The sequence below is a fragment of the Jaculus jaculus genome, chromosome 1 (genome assembly GCF_020740685.1).
Source record: "Jaculus jaculus isolate mJacJac1 chromosome 1, mJacJac1.mat.Y.cur, whole genome shotgun sequence".
NCBI lineage: Eukaryota > Metazoa > Chordata > Mammalia > Rodentia > Dipodidae > Jaculus > Jaculus jaculus.
In genome coordinates this window covers 305,029,885-305,046,819 of record NC_059102.1, presented here as the reverse complement: position 1 = coordinate 305,046,819, position 16,935 = coordinate 305,029,885, and the positions used below count along the sequence as shown (strand labels likewise).

General features: G+C 37.9%; 1 protein-coding gene across 8 annotated transcripts in view; it reads left to right on the top strand.

Moving 5' to 3' along the window:
- Dnm3 (dynamin 3) overlaps positions 1-16,935 on the top strand; it is a 531,619-nt gene that overhangs the window by 172,802 nt on the left and 341,882 nt on the right. For all 8 annotated transcript variants that reach the window (XM_045142169.1, XM_045142170.1, XM_045142166.1 and 5 more), the window contains exons 5-9: positions 1,812-1,910; positions 2,483-2,643; positions 9,529-9,671; positions 12,582-12,717; positions 15,057-15,124. In XM_045142169.1, coding sequence (XP_044998104.1) covers positions 1,812-1,910; positions 2,483-2,643; positions 9,529-9,671; positions 12,582-12,717; positions 15,057-15,124 — 607 coding nt within the window. The remainder of the gene's footprint in view (positions 1-1,811; positions 1,911-2,482; positions 2,644-9,528; positions 9,672-12,581; positions 12,718-15,056; positions 15,125-16,935) is intronic.

The window sequence follows — 16,935 nt, the reverse complement described above, 5'->3', positions numbered from 1 at the left end:
ACCCAGCTGTGTGCACCATGGAAGTCTGCCTGCTTTTATCCATGACTCTAGCTTTCAATCTCAGTCGTTACCACCTCCCTCCCCCCGTTTTCTAAACTAATGATCTCAGTTTCCAGTCCTTTCTGAGATACTGAAAAAGAAATTATCAATATTTTTGGACTTTTGTTATTGGCTTTTTTTGAATTTATTTTGCATTTCAGCTCATCTGTGCTGTCTGGTAACAGTTTTCCTCCTGGATTATTTTCAATTTTTTTTTTTTTTTCTGGAGTCCTGTCTCATTGCTTCTGACCTGTTTGGTTAAAGACATGTTTGAGCTCCTGATCTGGAGTCCCTGGATTTACTGCTTGGGTGACTGTATTAGGCAAGTATTTAGCTTTTCTTTCATTTCCTGTAGGATTATAATATTTAAGATATATGAACCATTTAAAAACATAACTAGCTTAACTTCTAGCCATTATATTTTGGAGCAGTATCAGGAGGATAAATCTATGTGCAGTAATCATATCAGTTAAATAATCAATCAGTTAAATGCTGCTTATTCAGCTAATGAAGAAAGCAAGGGACAGATGACATGAGTCTTGCTGTCCCATAAAATGTCATGTTCTTAGTTATTTGTTACCACAAGGAGGTTTGGATTCTGCAACTGCTTTGCAGGTAAGAAAAACTGAGAAGTTTTCTTGAATCCAAGCCTCATAATTCTTAATTTTGTCTTCTTACCATGATTATATTTCCTTTTCTAAGAGACCATACATGAATGCTGTAAGACATATGAGTTTTATTTTTGGTGATGACACTATCCTATACCTGGTTTTCTTCCCTCTTTGGCTAAATAAATAATAATCCTTGGTTTTATGACATACTGTGATCATTAGTTTATACATAGCCCACTTACTTATTGAGTTACTTCTAATAATACAATACATTAAAAATTTAAAGCACCCATATTAGGTAGTATATATTAGAGGAAATTTAAAATATAGTTCCCATTTATGTATGGTTCAAAAATAACCTCATATTCAGTGATGAGCTATTTAACAACTGTTCTGCCAATGACAGGCTACATGGGTATGATGGCTTCATAATGGAGCTGAAATTTTCTAGTGTGTATTTCTGGTGTGTCTTCGTAGCCTTTGTAACATCTCAGTGCAACGCTCCTCAGGTGAGCTGGGATGCTGCTAACAGCAAACCTGCTGCTCGGCCAGGGTTGTAAAAGTAGCATAATTCACTGCACAAGACTTGTTCATGATAATACATGGCTACATTATATATTTATGTATTTACTACACTGAAATTTTAAGCATTATTTTAGAATGTCCTCCTTATACTTACCATTGTTCACCATAAATAAGACAGGATGCTACCAATCACGACAGCAGTCTCATACATCTCATGTTCACCACATCTCTTGACTGCAATAAGAGGCCCCGTCGTGAAACTGACCTACTGCTTATATTGACATGCATACCTTCCGTGATAATAGCACAGTGATGAGACCTAGTAATGTCACATTTCTCAGAACATGTCCCTGTGGTTAAGTGGTAGATGACTGTGTTTAGAAGTATTTTTGAAATGTCACTGTTTTCATATCTTGGCTGGAAAGTCATCTCATGAATAGGTAGGATTGTAACTCTTTATTTCATCACATAGCCACCCACCAGACTGGCATGACAGTGGATTAGAAGTGAGATAGAAAGAAACAGCAAAAGGACTCGAATATGAACTTTTCTTTAAGCACTGAGACAAGTATATCTCTAAACTTGGTTAGTTTTCTGCAGATTGTATCTTGTAAGTTGTGTTTGTTTATGACACAGGTCTGAGAACCATTGGCGTGATCACCAAACTGGATCTTATGGATGAAGGAACAGATGCCAGGGATGTGCTAGAGAACAAGCTGCTGCCTCTTCGCAGGGGTAACGTACTGCTGTTTACACAGGACTGCCTTTGGTAATATGGCTGAGAAATGTCTGACAAGCCAGTGGGAGCGTTGGTTTTACTGCTTCCTCTGTTGTAAGAAAGGGGATTATTATTAGCTATACTTTTTATGGAATGGTACAATGTTCTCAAATGATATACTAAAAAATGATTTTAAAAGAGAACTATTCCTTAAAATAACAGGAATAAGAAAACAGGGAAAGGAAGAGGTTTGAAGGGAGGTTATAAATATTCATCCTAGGCTACATAAATATACACCATTCTGTCTTAAGTCTGACACATACTTGCCTGATATATGATACAACTACTAAGACATATTCTAAAGTTCACAGAGCTTTAAGTGGTGAAGGATATTATTCTGTTGATACCAAATATTATCATTACCCAAGTCATTGCCTTTGCTGAAGAGTGATATCTCAGGTTGAATTTTGCAGAGGGACTCAATTTTCATGCCTTAAAACTAATTTTGTCTGTTGAAATGAATTGACATTCCCCTAGAAGAGAGTGACAGGAAGTGTACCAAACCCCATAGGTTTGTGTTTTGTTTCAGGTTATGTGGGGGTAGTCAACAGAAGCCAGAAGGACATAGATGGGAAGAAGGACATTAAGGCAGCCATGTTGGCAGAAAGGAAATTTTTTCTTTCTCATCCGGCATACAGACATATTGCTGATCGTATGGGAACTCCACACCTTCAGAAGGTTCTAAATCAGGTAAAATTTTCTTCAAGCAATAAGTACAATTATGAAATATTTAAACTGCTGGAATTCATATTCTTTTTGTTGTTGTTTTTGTTTTTCAAGGTAAGGTCTTACTCTAGCCCAAGCTGACCTGGAATTCACTATGTAGTCTCAGGGTGGCCTCAAAAACACAGCAGTCTTCCTACTTCCTCCCAAGGGCTGGGATTAAAGGTGTGCACTACCACACACAACTGGAATTCATATTATTATTTAAAAAGATTTTTTTTGTCCAAACAACATTCTGCTTGTGTTTTTTTTTTTAAATACATATATTTTTGGTTTTTCAAGGTAGGGTCTTTAGCCCAGTCTGACCTGGAATTCACTATGGAGTCTCAGAATGGTCTTTAACTCATGGTGATCCTCTTACCTCTGCCTCCCAAGTGCTAGGATTAAAGATGTGTGCCACCATGCCCAGCTTCAAAAAAATTTTATATTTATTAATGATGTTTCATATGACAGATGTATTCTTGGCAAAGATTTTTCTGCCATTCTGTAGGTTGCCTCATTGCTCTATTCACAGTGTCCTTTGCTGTACAAAAGCTTTTTAGTTTCATGCACTCTCAGGGTTAATTAGTAGTTTCACTTACTGAGCAATTGGGGTTATATTCAGAAGGTTGTTGTCTATGCTAATATCTTTTTAAAAAGTTTTTTGGTTTATTTTTATTTATTTACTTGAAAGTGACAGAGAGAGAAAGAGGCTGATAGAGAGAAAGAGAGAGAATGGACATGCCAAGGCCTCCAGCCACTGCAAACTAATGTATCTGGCTAACGTGGGTCCTGTGGAACCGAGCCTTGAACCGGGGTCCTTAGGTTTCACAGGCAAGCGCTTAACCACTAAGCCTTCTCTCCAGCCCTATGCTAATATCTTGAAGGGTATGCAATTTTTATCCTTCTACATATAGATATCCAGTTTTCCAACACGATTTGTTAAAAGACACAGTCTTTTCTCCAGTGAATATTTTTGGCACTTTTGTTGAAATTTACATGGCTGTAGCTGCCTAGAATTACATCTGGATCCTCTATTCTCTTCCATTGATCTACATGTCTGTTTTTGTACCAAGACCATGCTGATTTTGTTACTATGGCTCTGTAGTATAGCTCAAAATCAGGCATGTTGATACCACCAGCCTTATTTTTTTTGCTCAAAATTGTTTTGGCTATTCAAGGTTTTGTGTGTATGTGTGTACTTCCAAATGAATTTTAGGATTCTTTCTTCTATTTCCATAAGTAATGCCATTGGAATTTTGATGGGGGTTGCATTAAATGTATAGATTGCTTTTGATAAGACTGACATTTTCACAATATTGGTTTTTCCAATCTAAGAACATGTGATGTCTTTCCAATACCTAGTGTCTTCTGCAGTTTCTCTTCTGAGTGTTTTAAAATTTTCATTGTAGAGATCCTTCACTTCCTTGGTTAGGTTTATTCCAAGGTACTTTATTTGGGGGGCAATTGTAAATGGGAATGATTCCCTGTTTCCATCCTCAGCATGTTTGTTGTTAGCATATAGGAAGGTTACTGATTTTTGTTTGTGTTTATTTTGTATCCTGCTACATTGCTAAAAGTATTTAGCTGCTCTAACAGTTTGCTGGAAGAGCCTTTAGGGTCCTTTATGTATAGAATCATATCATTCACAAATAATGATAACTTGATCTCTTCCTTTCCAATTTGTAACCCTTTCATGAGTGTCTCTTTTCTTATTGCTATAGCTAAGACTTCTACTACTATATTAAATAAAAATGGGGACAGTGGACACCCTTGTCTTGTTCCTGATTTTAGTGGAAAAGCTTCAAGTTTTTCCCCATTTAGTATTATATTGGCTGTAGGTTTGTCATAATTAGCCTTTGTTATGTTGAGATATGCCCCTTTTATTCCCAGTTTCTTTAGGACTTTTACCATGAAGAGATGATGGATTTTGTCAAATGCCTTTTCTGCATGTATTGAGATGATCAAGTGTTTTTTGCCCTTCAGTTTATTTATACAGTGTATAGCATTTATTAATTGTATGTTGAACCATCTTGCATCTCTAGGATAAAGCCTACTTGGTCAGGATGAATTATCTCTTCGATATATTCTTATATTGTTTGCCAGAATTTTGTTGAGAATTTCTGCATCTATGCTCATGAGGGAGGTTGGTTTATAATTTTTTTTTATTAATTTTTTTTATTTATGTATTTGAGAGCGACAGACACAGAGAGAAAGACAGATAGAGGAAGAGAGAGAGAATGGGCGCGCCAGGGCTTCCAGCCTCTGCAAACGAACTCCAGACGCATGCGCCCCCTTGTGCATCTGGCTAACGTGGGACCTGGGGAAGCGAGCCTCGAACCGAGGTCCTTAGGCTTCACAGGCAAGCGCTTAACCGCTAAGCCATCTCTCCAGCCCTGGTTTATAATTTTTTTTGTTCTGTCTTTGTTTGACTTTGGTATTAGGGTAATGCTGGCTTTGTTCAAGGAGTTTGGAAGCATTCCTTTTTTAATTTTTTATGGAAAAGTTTGAGAAGCATTGGTGTTAGTTCTCCATGAAGGTCTGGTAAAACTCACCTGTGAATCCATCTGGGCCTGGACATTGTTTTAGCTGGGCGATTTTTGTTATAACTTTTGATCTCCATGCTTATTATAGGTATGTTTAAATGGTTTATCTCATCTTGATTTAATTTGGTAGGTTATATAAATCAAGGAAATTATCAATTTCTTTCAGATTTTCAAAATTAGTGGAGTATATGTTCTTAATGTGTTCTTATGATTTTCTAAATTTCATTGGTGTCTTTTGTAATGATGCCATTTTTGTCTCTAATTCCATTGATTTGTGTCTCTTATCTCTTTCTTTTGGTCCAATTTACTAAGGCTTTATCAATTTTGTTTAGCCTTTTTACAGAACCAACTCTTTGTTTCATTGATTCTTTGGATTATTTTTTCTTGGTTTCTATTTTATTAATTTCTGCTATAATCTTTTATATCTTCAGATATAATGATTTTTGGTTTGCCTTGTCTTCCTTTTGCAAGACCTTAAGGTGAAGCATTATGTTGTTTACTTGAGACCTGTCTAATTTCACAATATGATACTTAAAGCTATCAGTTTCCCTCTTAGGACTGCCTTCATTGTATCCAAAATGTTTGGTGTTCTGTGTTCTCATTATCACTTGATTCTATGAATTTTTTTATTACCTTTTTGATTTATTCATTGACTTATTCATCATTTAGTAGTGTGTTTCCATAATTTTGTGTATGCTCTACAGCTTTTATTGCTATTGATTTGTAGTTAATCCCACTGTGATCATATAGAATGCAAGGAATTATTTCAGTTTCCCTGCATTTGTTAAGATTTTCTTTGCATCCTAATATATGGCCTGTTTTAGAGCATGTTCCATGTGCTATGAAAAGAATGTGTATTCTGCAGCATTTGGATGTAATGTTCTGTAGATATCTGGTAGGTCCATCTGTTATATGACCTCATTTTATCCAGATACTTCTCTGTTTATTTTTTTTTTGGCCAGGATGACCTGCCAATTGATGAGAGTGGGGTATTGAAGTCACCCATTACAATTGTCCTTGGTGTTATCTGTGACCTTAAGTCTCCTAGTGTTTGTTTGATGAACCTGGGAGCCCCCATGTTAGATGCACATATGTTTAGAATTATAATATCTTCCAGTTGGATTTTTCCTTTAGTCATTATAAATTGGCTTTCTTTATCTTTCCTAACTAGTGTTTGTTTGAAGTCTATTTGGTCAGATATTGGGAAAGCAACACCTGCTCATTTTCTAGGCCCACTTATTGGAAATACCATTGTCCATCCTTTCAGCCTAGGATAGTGTTCATATTTATGTAAAGATGAGTTTCTTGCAGTCAACAAATAGGAGGATCCTGCCTTTTTTTTTTTGATTTTTTTTTTTTTTTTTTTTTGAGATAGGGTCTCACTCTAGTTCAGGCTGACCTGGAATTCACTATGTAGTCTCAGGCTGGCCTCAAACTCATGGCAATCCTCCTACCTCTGCCTACCAAGTGCTGGGATTAAAGGTGTGAGCCACCACGCCTGACTGGATCCTGACTTTTAACCCAAGATGAAAGTCTGTGTATTTTGGTGGGGGCACTGAGGCCATTGATATTAAGAGTTATTATTGAAAGATGTGGATTTATTCTTGCCATTCCTCTTGTTATGTATTTCTTTCTGTTTTTCCTTTACTCTCTTGTATTAACTATTATTTGAGTATGGTTTATTTTTTTCCTCTTTCCTTATGCATGTGCTTTTATTTCTCTTCAACATGAAGGATCCTTTCAAGTATTTTTCTGTAGATCTGGTTTAATGGTCATATATTCCTTTAGCCTGTTTTTGTTGTGGAATGTCCTTATTTCTCCACCAATTTGTATTGATAGCTTTGCTGAATAAAACGTTGTTCTTTCCAAACTTGGAATACATCATTCCAAGCTCTTTTGGCTTTTAAAATTTGTGTTGGGTAATCTCCTGTTATCCTGATGGACTTGCCTTTATATGTGACTTGATTTTTCTCTCTAACTGCTTCAATACATATTCTTTGGTTTGTGTGTTTAGCGGTTAAGTTATAATATGATGGTGAGAGGTTCTTTCCTGATTTTGTCTATTTGGTGTTCTAAAAGCTTCCTGTATCTGTATTGCATCTCTTTCCCTACTTGGGGGAAATTTTCTTCTATGATTTTGTTGAAAATACCTACTGTGAATTTGGAATGAAATTCTTCTTCTGCTATACCCTGAATTCTTGTTTGATCTCTTCATAGTGTCCCAAATATCTTGAAATTCTCATTAATACCTTCCTATTAGTTTGTCTTTCTCTTTGTTGGACTGTATTAGTTCTGCCACCTGGTCTTCTGGTTTAGATATTCTGTTCTCTCTTTCATCCATTCTATTAGTGAGACTTTCTACAAAGGTTTTATTTGATTTGCTGTGCTTTTTATTTTTAGTACTTCTGATTGGTTTTTATTCAGTATTTCTATAGTTACTCATGTCTGGTGTTGACCCCCTTATTTCTTTAAGTCTGTTTCCTGTGTTCTCCTTCAGGAGTTTTTTCCTTCTTTAATTCCTTTGGTTTCTTTTAACATAGTTATAATCATTCTTTTGAACTCTTTGCCAGGTATTTCATCTAAATCAGTCTCACTGGAAGTCATTTTTTGATAGAGTTATAATTTTTGGTGGAATTGTATTGTATTGATTTTTTGTGTTTCTTCCATTATAATGTAGAGATTTTTACATCTTGAGATAATTAGTTGCTTGTGTTTTCTAGTCATCTGCAGTATTCTAAGCCATGTAAATCTGATGTTATATATCTTCAGGGTAGGAGCTTAAGGCTCCAGGTGTGGCTCTTATATCACTCTCAGAGTAACAGCTGTAGTGACCCTAAGTGTTGGGTTTGCCTGCTATGCAGGTATTCTATCTAGTAGGCTGGCTGGAGTAAATTACTGGCAAATTCTAAAATTCAACTGAACAATATACACATTCAATCAAAACAAGCAAAGAGTATTTATGCAGGAGTGGGGATTAAAACAAACAGATAATCTAATAAAGTCAAAGTTCCTATGTGTGTGTGTTATCCCATATCCTTTATCCTGTCAACTGGGAGGCTAAGATTTCTGGTGTGAAATGAGTTCCAGGTCAGTCTGGAGCCAAGTGAGACCCTGTACCCAGTAATGACAGAAGAAAAAAACCAAGGCTGCATAAACTACAGAATGCCAAAGACAACAATAGTCAACACCAAAATGCAGCTTATTTGAGAATAGTAAAGCCAACTAAGAATACACTGATCAAATCTAACACACAACCTGCCCTGACATGGAATCTGAGATTAGCACTTCCACTGCAGGCCTGTGTACCTGGCTTAGTATAAATAGGTCCTTGTTACATTTTTGGATAGCTTCCAATGTCACCTATGCTGAGTGCCCACCTCGGTCCCTCTCTGTTGCACTTTTAGGCTGCTTTAGTAGCTGGACCTGGTGTTCTCCCCAACTTTCTTGTTTTCTTTTTCATGGCTTCTAAAGTTTATATTATTGCTTTGTCTTTTTCCCCAGTATATTACTTCAGCAGGTCAAGAAGATTATTAATTTGCATTTTTCTTTAGCTATATTGTAGAAAGAACATGCGGCAGAGAGCTGAACACTTTGGGTTTATAGCCCACCTTTGTTTATAATTAAACTTGTGTCCTTGGACAGTCTCCTCCAGAAATGTTTGTCATACTGAGCTTTGGGTGCCAGCCGATGGCAGAGAAGTCACCAAGCAGGATGTCAGTCTCAGACAGTGTTCCTTTACTCCATCATAGAACTTTTAGAATCAATCTTGTAAATCCATAAACCAGCTAGAGCCACACTGGTCTGGGGGGTGGGGAATTGAAGGATCTGCCTTAGCTGCAGAGTATGGAGAAAGTTAACAGACAGCAGGTACCTGTGGCATTTTGGACTACCTGAGCTCCACCTGGGTATAGTCCACTTGGTCTTGAAAATACCAGGCACTACTTGTAACTTTTGACTTCCTCCATTTCTAGCACAGTCTGTCTTCAGGTACCTTGCTGTGAGGTAAGTGATTTGACAAATTAATCCATGCTAAGGTGTTATTGCATAGCCTCATGAATACCATTAGCTGATATTTAGTAGGCTGTGGGAGGACACAATGAGATAACTCAAGTGAGAGACTAGCTGAAGGGACTTTTAAGCATCTCAAAAGAGTAGTGGTAAAAACAGTGGGCACTATTTCTTGCAGTTTACCAGTACAGTCTCCGGTGTATGTGTGATTTCCAAGGCTATGAATGAGGTTAACAGTAGAGGCTGATTTTTTTTCTTGTGAGTTAATCTTCAATCCATTATATATTTGTTTTTTGTTTTTTTGTTTGTTTTTATTTAGCAACTTACCAATCACATTCGGGATACCCTGCCAAACTTCAGGAACAAACTTCAGGGACAGTTGCTCTCCATAGAACATGAAGTGGAAGCCTACAAAAACTTTAAGCCAGAAGACCCCACCAGGAAGACCAAAGCCCTGCTCCAGTGGGTCTCCTTTCTCTTCCTTTGTTCATTTTCAATTTGTTTTCATTGCCTTTGTCTGTGTCCCTGTGCCATGCTTTCTTTTTCTAGGTTCAACAGAGACAGTAGCGTACATCAAGTTTTCTGTGTGTTACACAGTGACCTTTGAATGTTTTCACACAGAGTCTGTTACTTTAAACTTAATCAGTTATCCTCCCTGGATTCAGTCAGTGAGTAAAACCAGTAGTGATATCTCAGCAGGTTTTTTTTGTTCTCTTTAATCTTGAAGTGAGTACAGACAGATGAAAATTACATATTTGATATACAGTAGTTTGTTTGTTTGTTTGTTTCTTTTTCAAGATAGGGTCTCACTCTAGCCCAGGTTGACCTGGAATTCACTATGTCCTCTCAGGATGGCTGTGAAGTCATGGTGATCCTTCTACCTCTGCCTCCCCTATGCTAGGATTAGAGGGGTGTGCTACCATACCCAACCACAATGGTTTCTATAGAGGTCACTTTATTATCATTGCTATCTTTTAATTTCAATTATCTCATTTGATTTATCTGTGTGCATTATTCAGTAAATGAAAATGAACAATATAATATAATACAGAGAATTAAGCCACATTTAATTCCCTTTTCCTTGTAATGACTGTAAAGTGGCTCTAAAAGTGAAAACTTAAAAAAAAAATCACTTAGAGGATTTACACCTTCATGATCTTCTTGTTTTATCCTTGAGTTGGCCAATTTATTAAGGGTGATGTAGCTTAGGATGGTAGAGTTGTTAGGGCATACCTGCTTCTCTATTCTCTCCCTTGCCACCTCCTGGTCTCATCTGTCCGTAATCCCTAATCTCTGTGCTACAGCTTGCCTCAGACTTCTCTCAACTGGAAGACTATTATCTGGCTTACATCCAAGGACACCTGAGGGGTCCACTCAAAGATGATGCAGTTTATTTGTGCATGCATGTTTGTAAATGGTCACACCAGGACCTCCTGCCACTGCAAATGAGACACCAAACATTTGTGACAATTTGTGTGTCCTGCTTATGTGGGTGGCTTGAAAATTGGACCTGGAGGCCGAGCCATCTTCCCAGACCCCAAAGATAACATTTGATGCCTCTTATGGCATCTTTGCTCCTCTGTGATGTTGACATCAAAACACCCTTAAATTTCCATTTAAACAAATAAAATGTAATTACTGTCCCTGTGAGATTTTTAAATGCTCAAAGACATTTGAATGACATATTAAATGCATTATCTTACGTTTCAATTAAAAATACAATCTAAACTAAGGAAAGATTTTTTTTTCTTAGAATGAATTTTTTCCCTAGTTCCTTCCCTCCCTCCCTTCATCTTTCCCTTCTTCCTTCCCTCTTTCCCTCCCTGTTTTTCCTTCCCTCATTCTGTCCTTCTCTCCCTCCTTTTCTTTCTCTCTTCCTTTCTATGTCTTTGATTTCTGTCTTTCCCTTCCTCTCCCCCTCTCCTCAGCTTTGGTTAAGCTGTTATAAAAAGTCTTCAAGTTATACAGACAGAGAACCTATTTCTGTTGCTTGTGTGACTACAGAGGCATCAGATTACAAAAATTTTCACCAGTAGATTATTGACTATTCAGCTTCTTACTATGGTTCTATCATTTACCTAGTATTTCGTTCCCTCCCCTGCCTTCTTGCCCTTTTTCCTCTTCTTCTCATCCACTTGTTGAGCAGGCAGAGAGAAATGCAATGTGTGACTGTCAGAGAAAGAGGCAGTTGCAATGTAGCCTGCTAATTACTTTGCTGAAAAGGAGCAGGGCCCTTAATCTGGGCAGTGATAAGCAAGGATGGTTGATGAGAAGCTACCTGGTCATGAGGTTTCCTGGAAGCATATTGATGGAGCTGCACCTTGAAAATGGAAAGTAGCCAGATATATCAGCAAGAGACAGAGAGAATGGTGTTGTATACAGAAGCAACACAAATATACAATCACAAGGACATGCCACATTTGTGGGATTTTCAGAAGATTCTTATGGTTGGTTTGGAAAGTCATTGCAGATGAGCAGTAAGAGCAGTAAGAATGAGGGCTAGACCATGATGAATCTCTGGTGATAGGTTAAGAAATTTTTGTTTTATTATCAAATTAGGGGAAGCCGCTGGAAGGCAAAGCCAGAGCTAGTTGTAGGGGCCTCTTGTCACAGATTTGTGTTGCTTTGGCAGGGTAAGGTCTGAACTTCAAAAGGAAAAGGATAAGCCTAGAAGGAAGAGGCAAATTTTGAGATCGTGTCAGTAATCCCCAGAGGATTTGCTGAGAGCTGAACCCCGTTATGCAGAAGAATCAGCAGGTTTAGGGGTGAGAGAAGTTAAGTGGTTCAAGTTTTAGGTGTGGTAATTCAAGTGAACTAAGAGAAAGTAAATATCCAGCACATAGTTGGCATGTGGGCCTATCACTGCTGCATACAAGGAAAATCGAAGGTCTGAAGAAACTGATTTTTTTGATAACCTTTGAAGCTCTGGCCACCCTTAGATCACCCAGGACAATGTCACAGGAGGAGAAGGAGGGAGTAAAGCTGCCATACTTGGGGAGGAAGAGTAGGCCATGCTGTGTGAAGGATTACAGTGGAGCAGGTAGTGAGCAAGTGTGGTGTCATAGGAGCAGAGGTTTGTTGGACTGGTCTCCTTAACATTTAATCCAGGCATTCTTTAGATATTATTTCATGGTTACAACCAAATAGATAGAATACACTTAAATCAAATATTTACCATAGTTAATGTGTAAAATAAGTCATAATGTATGTATATAATGATGCTCTGTGAATTGAACTGTGTGCAGTGCTGACTCTACCAGTAGGTGCCACTAAGAACACCAGAAAAGGATTGTAAGGAATAATCACAGTAAAAGAAAACAGATTAAAGCCACATAACTTTAACTTGAACTCATTTCTTCTCTACCACTCTAGGATGGTTCAGCAGTTTGCTGTGGACTTTGAGAAGAGGATTGAAGGGTCAGGTGACCAAGTAGACACCCTGGAGCTCTCAGGCGGGGCCAAAATCAACCGTATTTTCCATGAACGCTTTCCTTTTGAGATAGTGAAGGTGTGTCATGAATGCTGTGTTTCCCTTTAGTTTTATTATATTTCTGCATTTGCATTTGCAGATCTCTTAATATCACAAGATGTGACTGGTATGGGACTAATAGAGTTCTTTGAATAAAATCCTTTGTACTCAGGTAATGAAATTCAGGAAAGAAATATTCTATTCTGATTTCATCTAATAAGATTTCAGAAAATTTCAATTACTCCAAGAAATGATAATTGAGTCTTGCAATGATCTTCATCAGTTGTTTAATTAATTTAAGAATATTTTTTTCATCCCTCCCTATATACTACAGTTCCTGTAACCAAGACTGAGAAGGTCTTCATTTCTATAGTGGACAAAGGAAGAAAATGAAAAATAGCCAACATAAAAAAATGCTAGTTGTTACTGTGCTAACATGTTGTGAGTGCCCTTTTTTCATGGGATAGTCAGGCAAGTTATCTCTGAGTACAAGAAATTTCAGCCATGACTAGACCAGCATGAAGATTGTCTAGGGATAAGAAGTAAGAAAAAGAGCAGGGCCAGTCCTGGGGTAGATGTGTCACTTTCTCCCCAATCAGCCTGAAGCTTCTATAAATGGCCATCTTCTTTCAGAGATCCCCTTGAAGAAGAATATAAGATTATAAATACACAGTTAGGCAAATGGTCTTGATGGGATTCTGTGTAAGGGCCATACTCTGAAACTTCACTGTTTTTACATTCATGGAAAAATAGTGTAGAATGAGAGGATGGAGAGCAATGGATGGCATTGAGATTGCAGAGGAAGGCTGATGGAGCTTGGATTGATGCTAGAAATGGAAAACAGAAGATTCAAAATGACTCTTTTGGTTTTGGATTTTGTAGTTGAGTGAATGATGGAATCTATTAGTTGAAGGAAACTGAGGAAAAGCTATGTTGGTTTGAGGCTATGAAACAAAGTTGTGTTTGGTCTTTCTAGGTATGACATGCTTCATAAGGCAGTTGTAGTTTTAGAGCTATGCTACTTGCCTCCCTTACAAAGAAGTGGGATGTTGTTGCAATCAGGTTCACATTGCTGGTAGAAATCACTCATCCAAGAGCAGCTTGTGGGAAAAAGAGGTTTATTTTGGCTTACAGACTCGAGGGGAAGCTCCACGATGGCAAGGGAAAACTATGGCGCGAGCAGAGGGTGGACATCACCCCCTGGCCAACATAAGGTATACCATAGCAACAGGAGAATGTGCCAAACACTAGCAAGGAGAAACTGGCTATAACACCCATAAGCCCATCCCCAACAATACACTGTCTCCAGAAGGCATCAATTCCCAAATCTCCGTCAGCTGGGAACCTAGCATTCAGATCACCTAAGTTTATGGGGGACACCTGAATCAAACCACCATAGATGTTTATGTCTTGGTGTGGGAAATACATGGGTAAATAGTTTTATTAAAATGCTCTAAGTAAAGTGATAAGTTTTATCACAGGGTGCTGTGGAAACATAGCCCACAGACATGAATCCTAGCACAAGTATGCAAAAGAACCAGACTACTCAGCTGAGTTTGGAAGGAAGGATGGGTAACTAGTTAAAGAGTAGGAAATGGGGAAAGGGAGGGGTATTCCTGACACTAAAGAATGATAAAATCTTTGATCTGTGAAGCTACAAGATATGGATATAAACCCAAGGCAAGTCATTGCTCCAAAGAATAAAGTGTGAGGGAGGAAACACATGGCCAGTGAGACTGGAATGCTGCATCTCGGTCAAGGCTCAATCCAGTGTTCTCTGTCTGGATATGCCTTCCAGGTCTAGCTCCATGACACTTTGATCCTACTTCCAAGTAGATTTATGGTACCTAGGACTTCTGGGAAATATTTATATAGCAATGTATCCTGTGTTGGCTTGGTAAGGTATTATTAATTTCCTCTCATAATGTGGCCTTGAGTGCAGATGGTTAAAATGGCCAGGGAGAAAGGCAGCCATTGTGAATCCAAGAACAGCTGTGCTGCTGCCCATCAGGTGACACCCTCATTTATGCATCTGTCTGAGTCCTAAACTTTACTATGTCCAGCAAAATAATGAAGAATTATATATTTCAAGTGGATGACTGGATTTATGTCCAGAAGGCATCCTTTATGCATAGCACTCCTTATATATAAAATAAAGCCAACGTCTGCTGTACTGGAACTCCCAGAAATCCCTAGTGTTCCATGTGGCCTTGAACTTTATGTAAACAGATGTTTTGACCATCTGGGTTTAGCTTAAAAAAGACATGAGTATCCATTTATTAATGACCAAGTCAAGTTATTCTCATTCTGTAATATTCAATGATAATATTATCCAAAGGAATTAAGTGTCATAACCGTGGCTCATTTTGCATCTGCAGATGGAGTTCAATGAAAAAGAATTGCGAAGAGAAATAAGCTATGCAATCAAAAACATACATGGTATCAGGCAAGTGATTCAGATTTTCCCCATCTTCAACCTACAAAACAAAAAGAACTTTTGAAAATGACTAGCAAAGTTGTCTTTTTATCATTGGAACAAAAGAAAAAGTAGAAAGGTAGAAGTCAGTCTTTTTTTAAATTAAAAAACATATGTATTTTTTGCAATCATGGCCTGAACTCTGCATATCAGAGGTTGAGTCTCCTACTCATCTTGGAGTGGATGAACAAGACCTTCCATTCCAAAGCCTTGTATTTTAGTGAGGAAGGCCCACCATGTTCATAAACAATCACGTAGAGATTAATTACTAATGCAACTGGGGAGGAAGCTTGGAAAATATTAATATAGGAAATTACTTTTTAGTTGAGCCTTTCCTGTTTAGAGAATTATTTCAACTAGCCATGGTGTGTTACATGCCCACATGTATTTGTATGTTTGTGTGTGTACTCATGTGTGTAAGGTGACAGTACAGTGAGTTGTGAGAGAGTCAAAGGATGATGAAGGTTGTTAAGGCTGAAGGATTCTGAGGGATGGAGTAGAACTGGGATGTTTGAGGGGATTGGCCCTGGAGGAAAGTTGGAAACAATAAATACAAATTGTATTTGAAAATGCCAGGATGAATGATACCTTCATCTCTCTATGCCAACTAAAACAACAAAATCTCTGTATGTCACGTGTGTGTGTGTGTGTGTGTGTGTGTGTGTGTGTGTGTGTGTGGCTTCCAGGTGGAAGAAACAGTATGACCTAAGACAGTAGACCTAGAGGTGGGAAGGTGAGGCAGGCTGTCATGGAGCTGGGGTTTGCATGCCAGGTATGTGTAGTGTAGGTAGAAGAGCACAAGGTAGACTGGGGTGAAATAGTACCTGGATTTCTTCTAAGTTATTGTTTTAGCCGGTCTATTTTATCTCCATATTTGTAGGCTGCTAGAATAAGTTACCATATATTTGGTAGCTATAAAACAAGAATAATTTATCTCTGACTGTTTTGGAGGCTGGAAACTCAATATCAGGGTTCTTTCATGGCTCAGTTCTGTGAGGTGACTCCTCTTTGAATTTTCAGACTCCCTAAGTCTCACTGTGTCTTCATGTGGCACAAAGAGAGCCAGTTCTTTGATGTATTCTTATATAGGCATCGATTGCATTCATGAGAGCTCCACCCTTATGACTTAATTTCCTCCCAATGTCCTGCCTTTTAAAGCCATCATGTCAAGTGGGAAGGGTTTCAACATATAAATTTTAGGGGGAACATTTACATTCAGACCAAAGCACATTCTTAAAAGACTGTGATATAAATTATTTTAAAATGGATTTTCTTGAGTTCATGTATAGAAAGCTAAACATAATTAAATGAACACATGTTATATAAAGTGTTCTAAATTCAAGCTAATACAGCACGTTGCCTGGATCATGTATTATCTCACATAAAGGAGATGTTCCCCATTTATGGGCAGTTGTGGCTCAGCTTCTGTCACAGGAGCAAGGTGAGACTGTGTTGGGAACAGACCCTGAGAGGGCAAAGGTTGACAGTGAGTGTGCATGTGGTGGGTGGTTTCCTAAAGGAATTATGGGATTTGGATTAGCTGTCATATTAAAATTTAGGCAACTTGCTTTACAAGTCTCACAGAGTATAAATGCAAATAAACAAATTGAAAATGTATAGTCAAATCAAGTACTTTTTCCTTACCATCTACAAGTCACTGCAAACTAACTCTTTTATATGGGTGCTAGAGAATTGTACCTAGGTCCTTTGGCTTTTCTGGCAAGTGCCTCTCCAGCTCTCATTTAAAAAAAAAAAAATTGGGGGAGGTGGTTTTTTTGAAG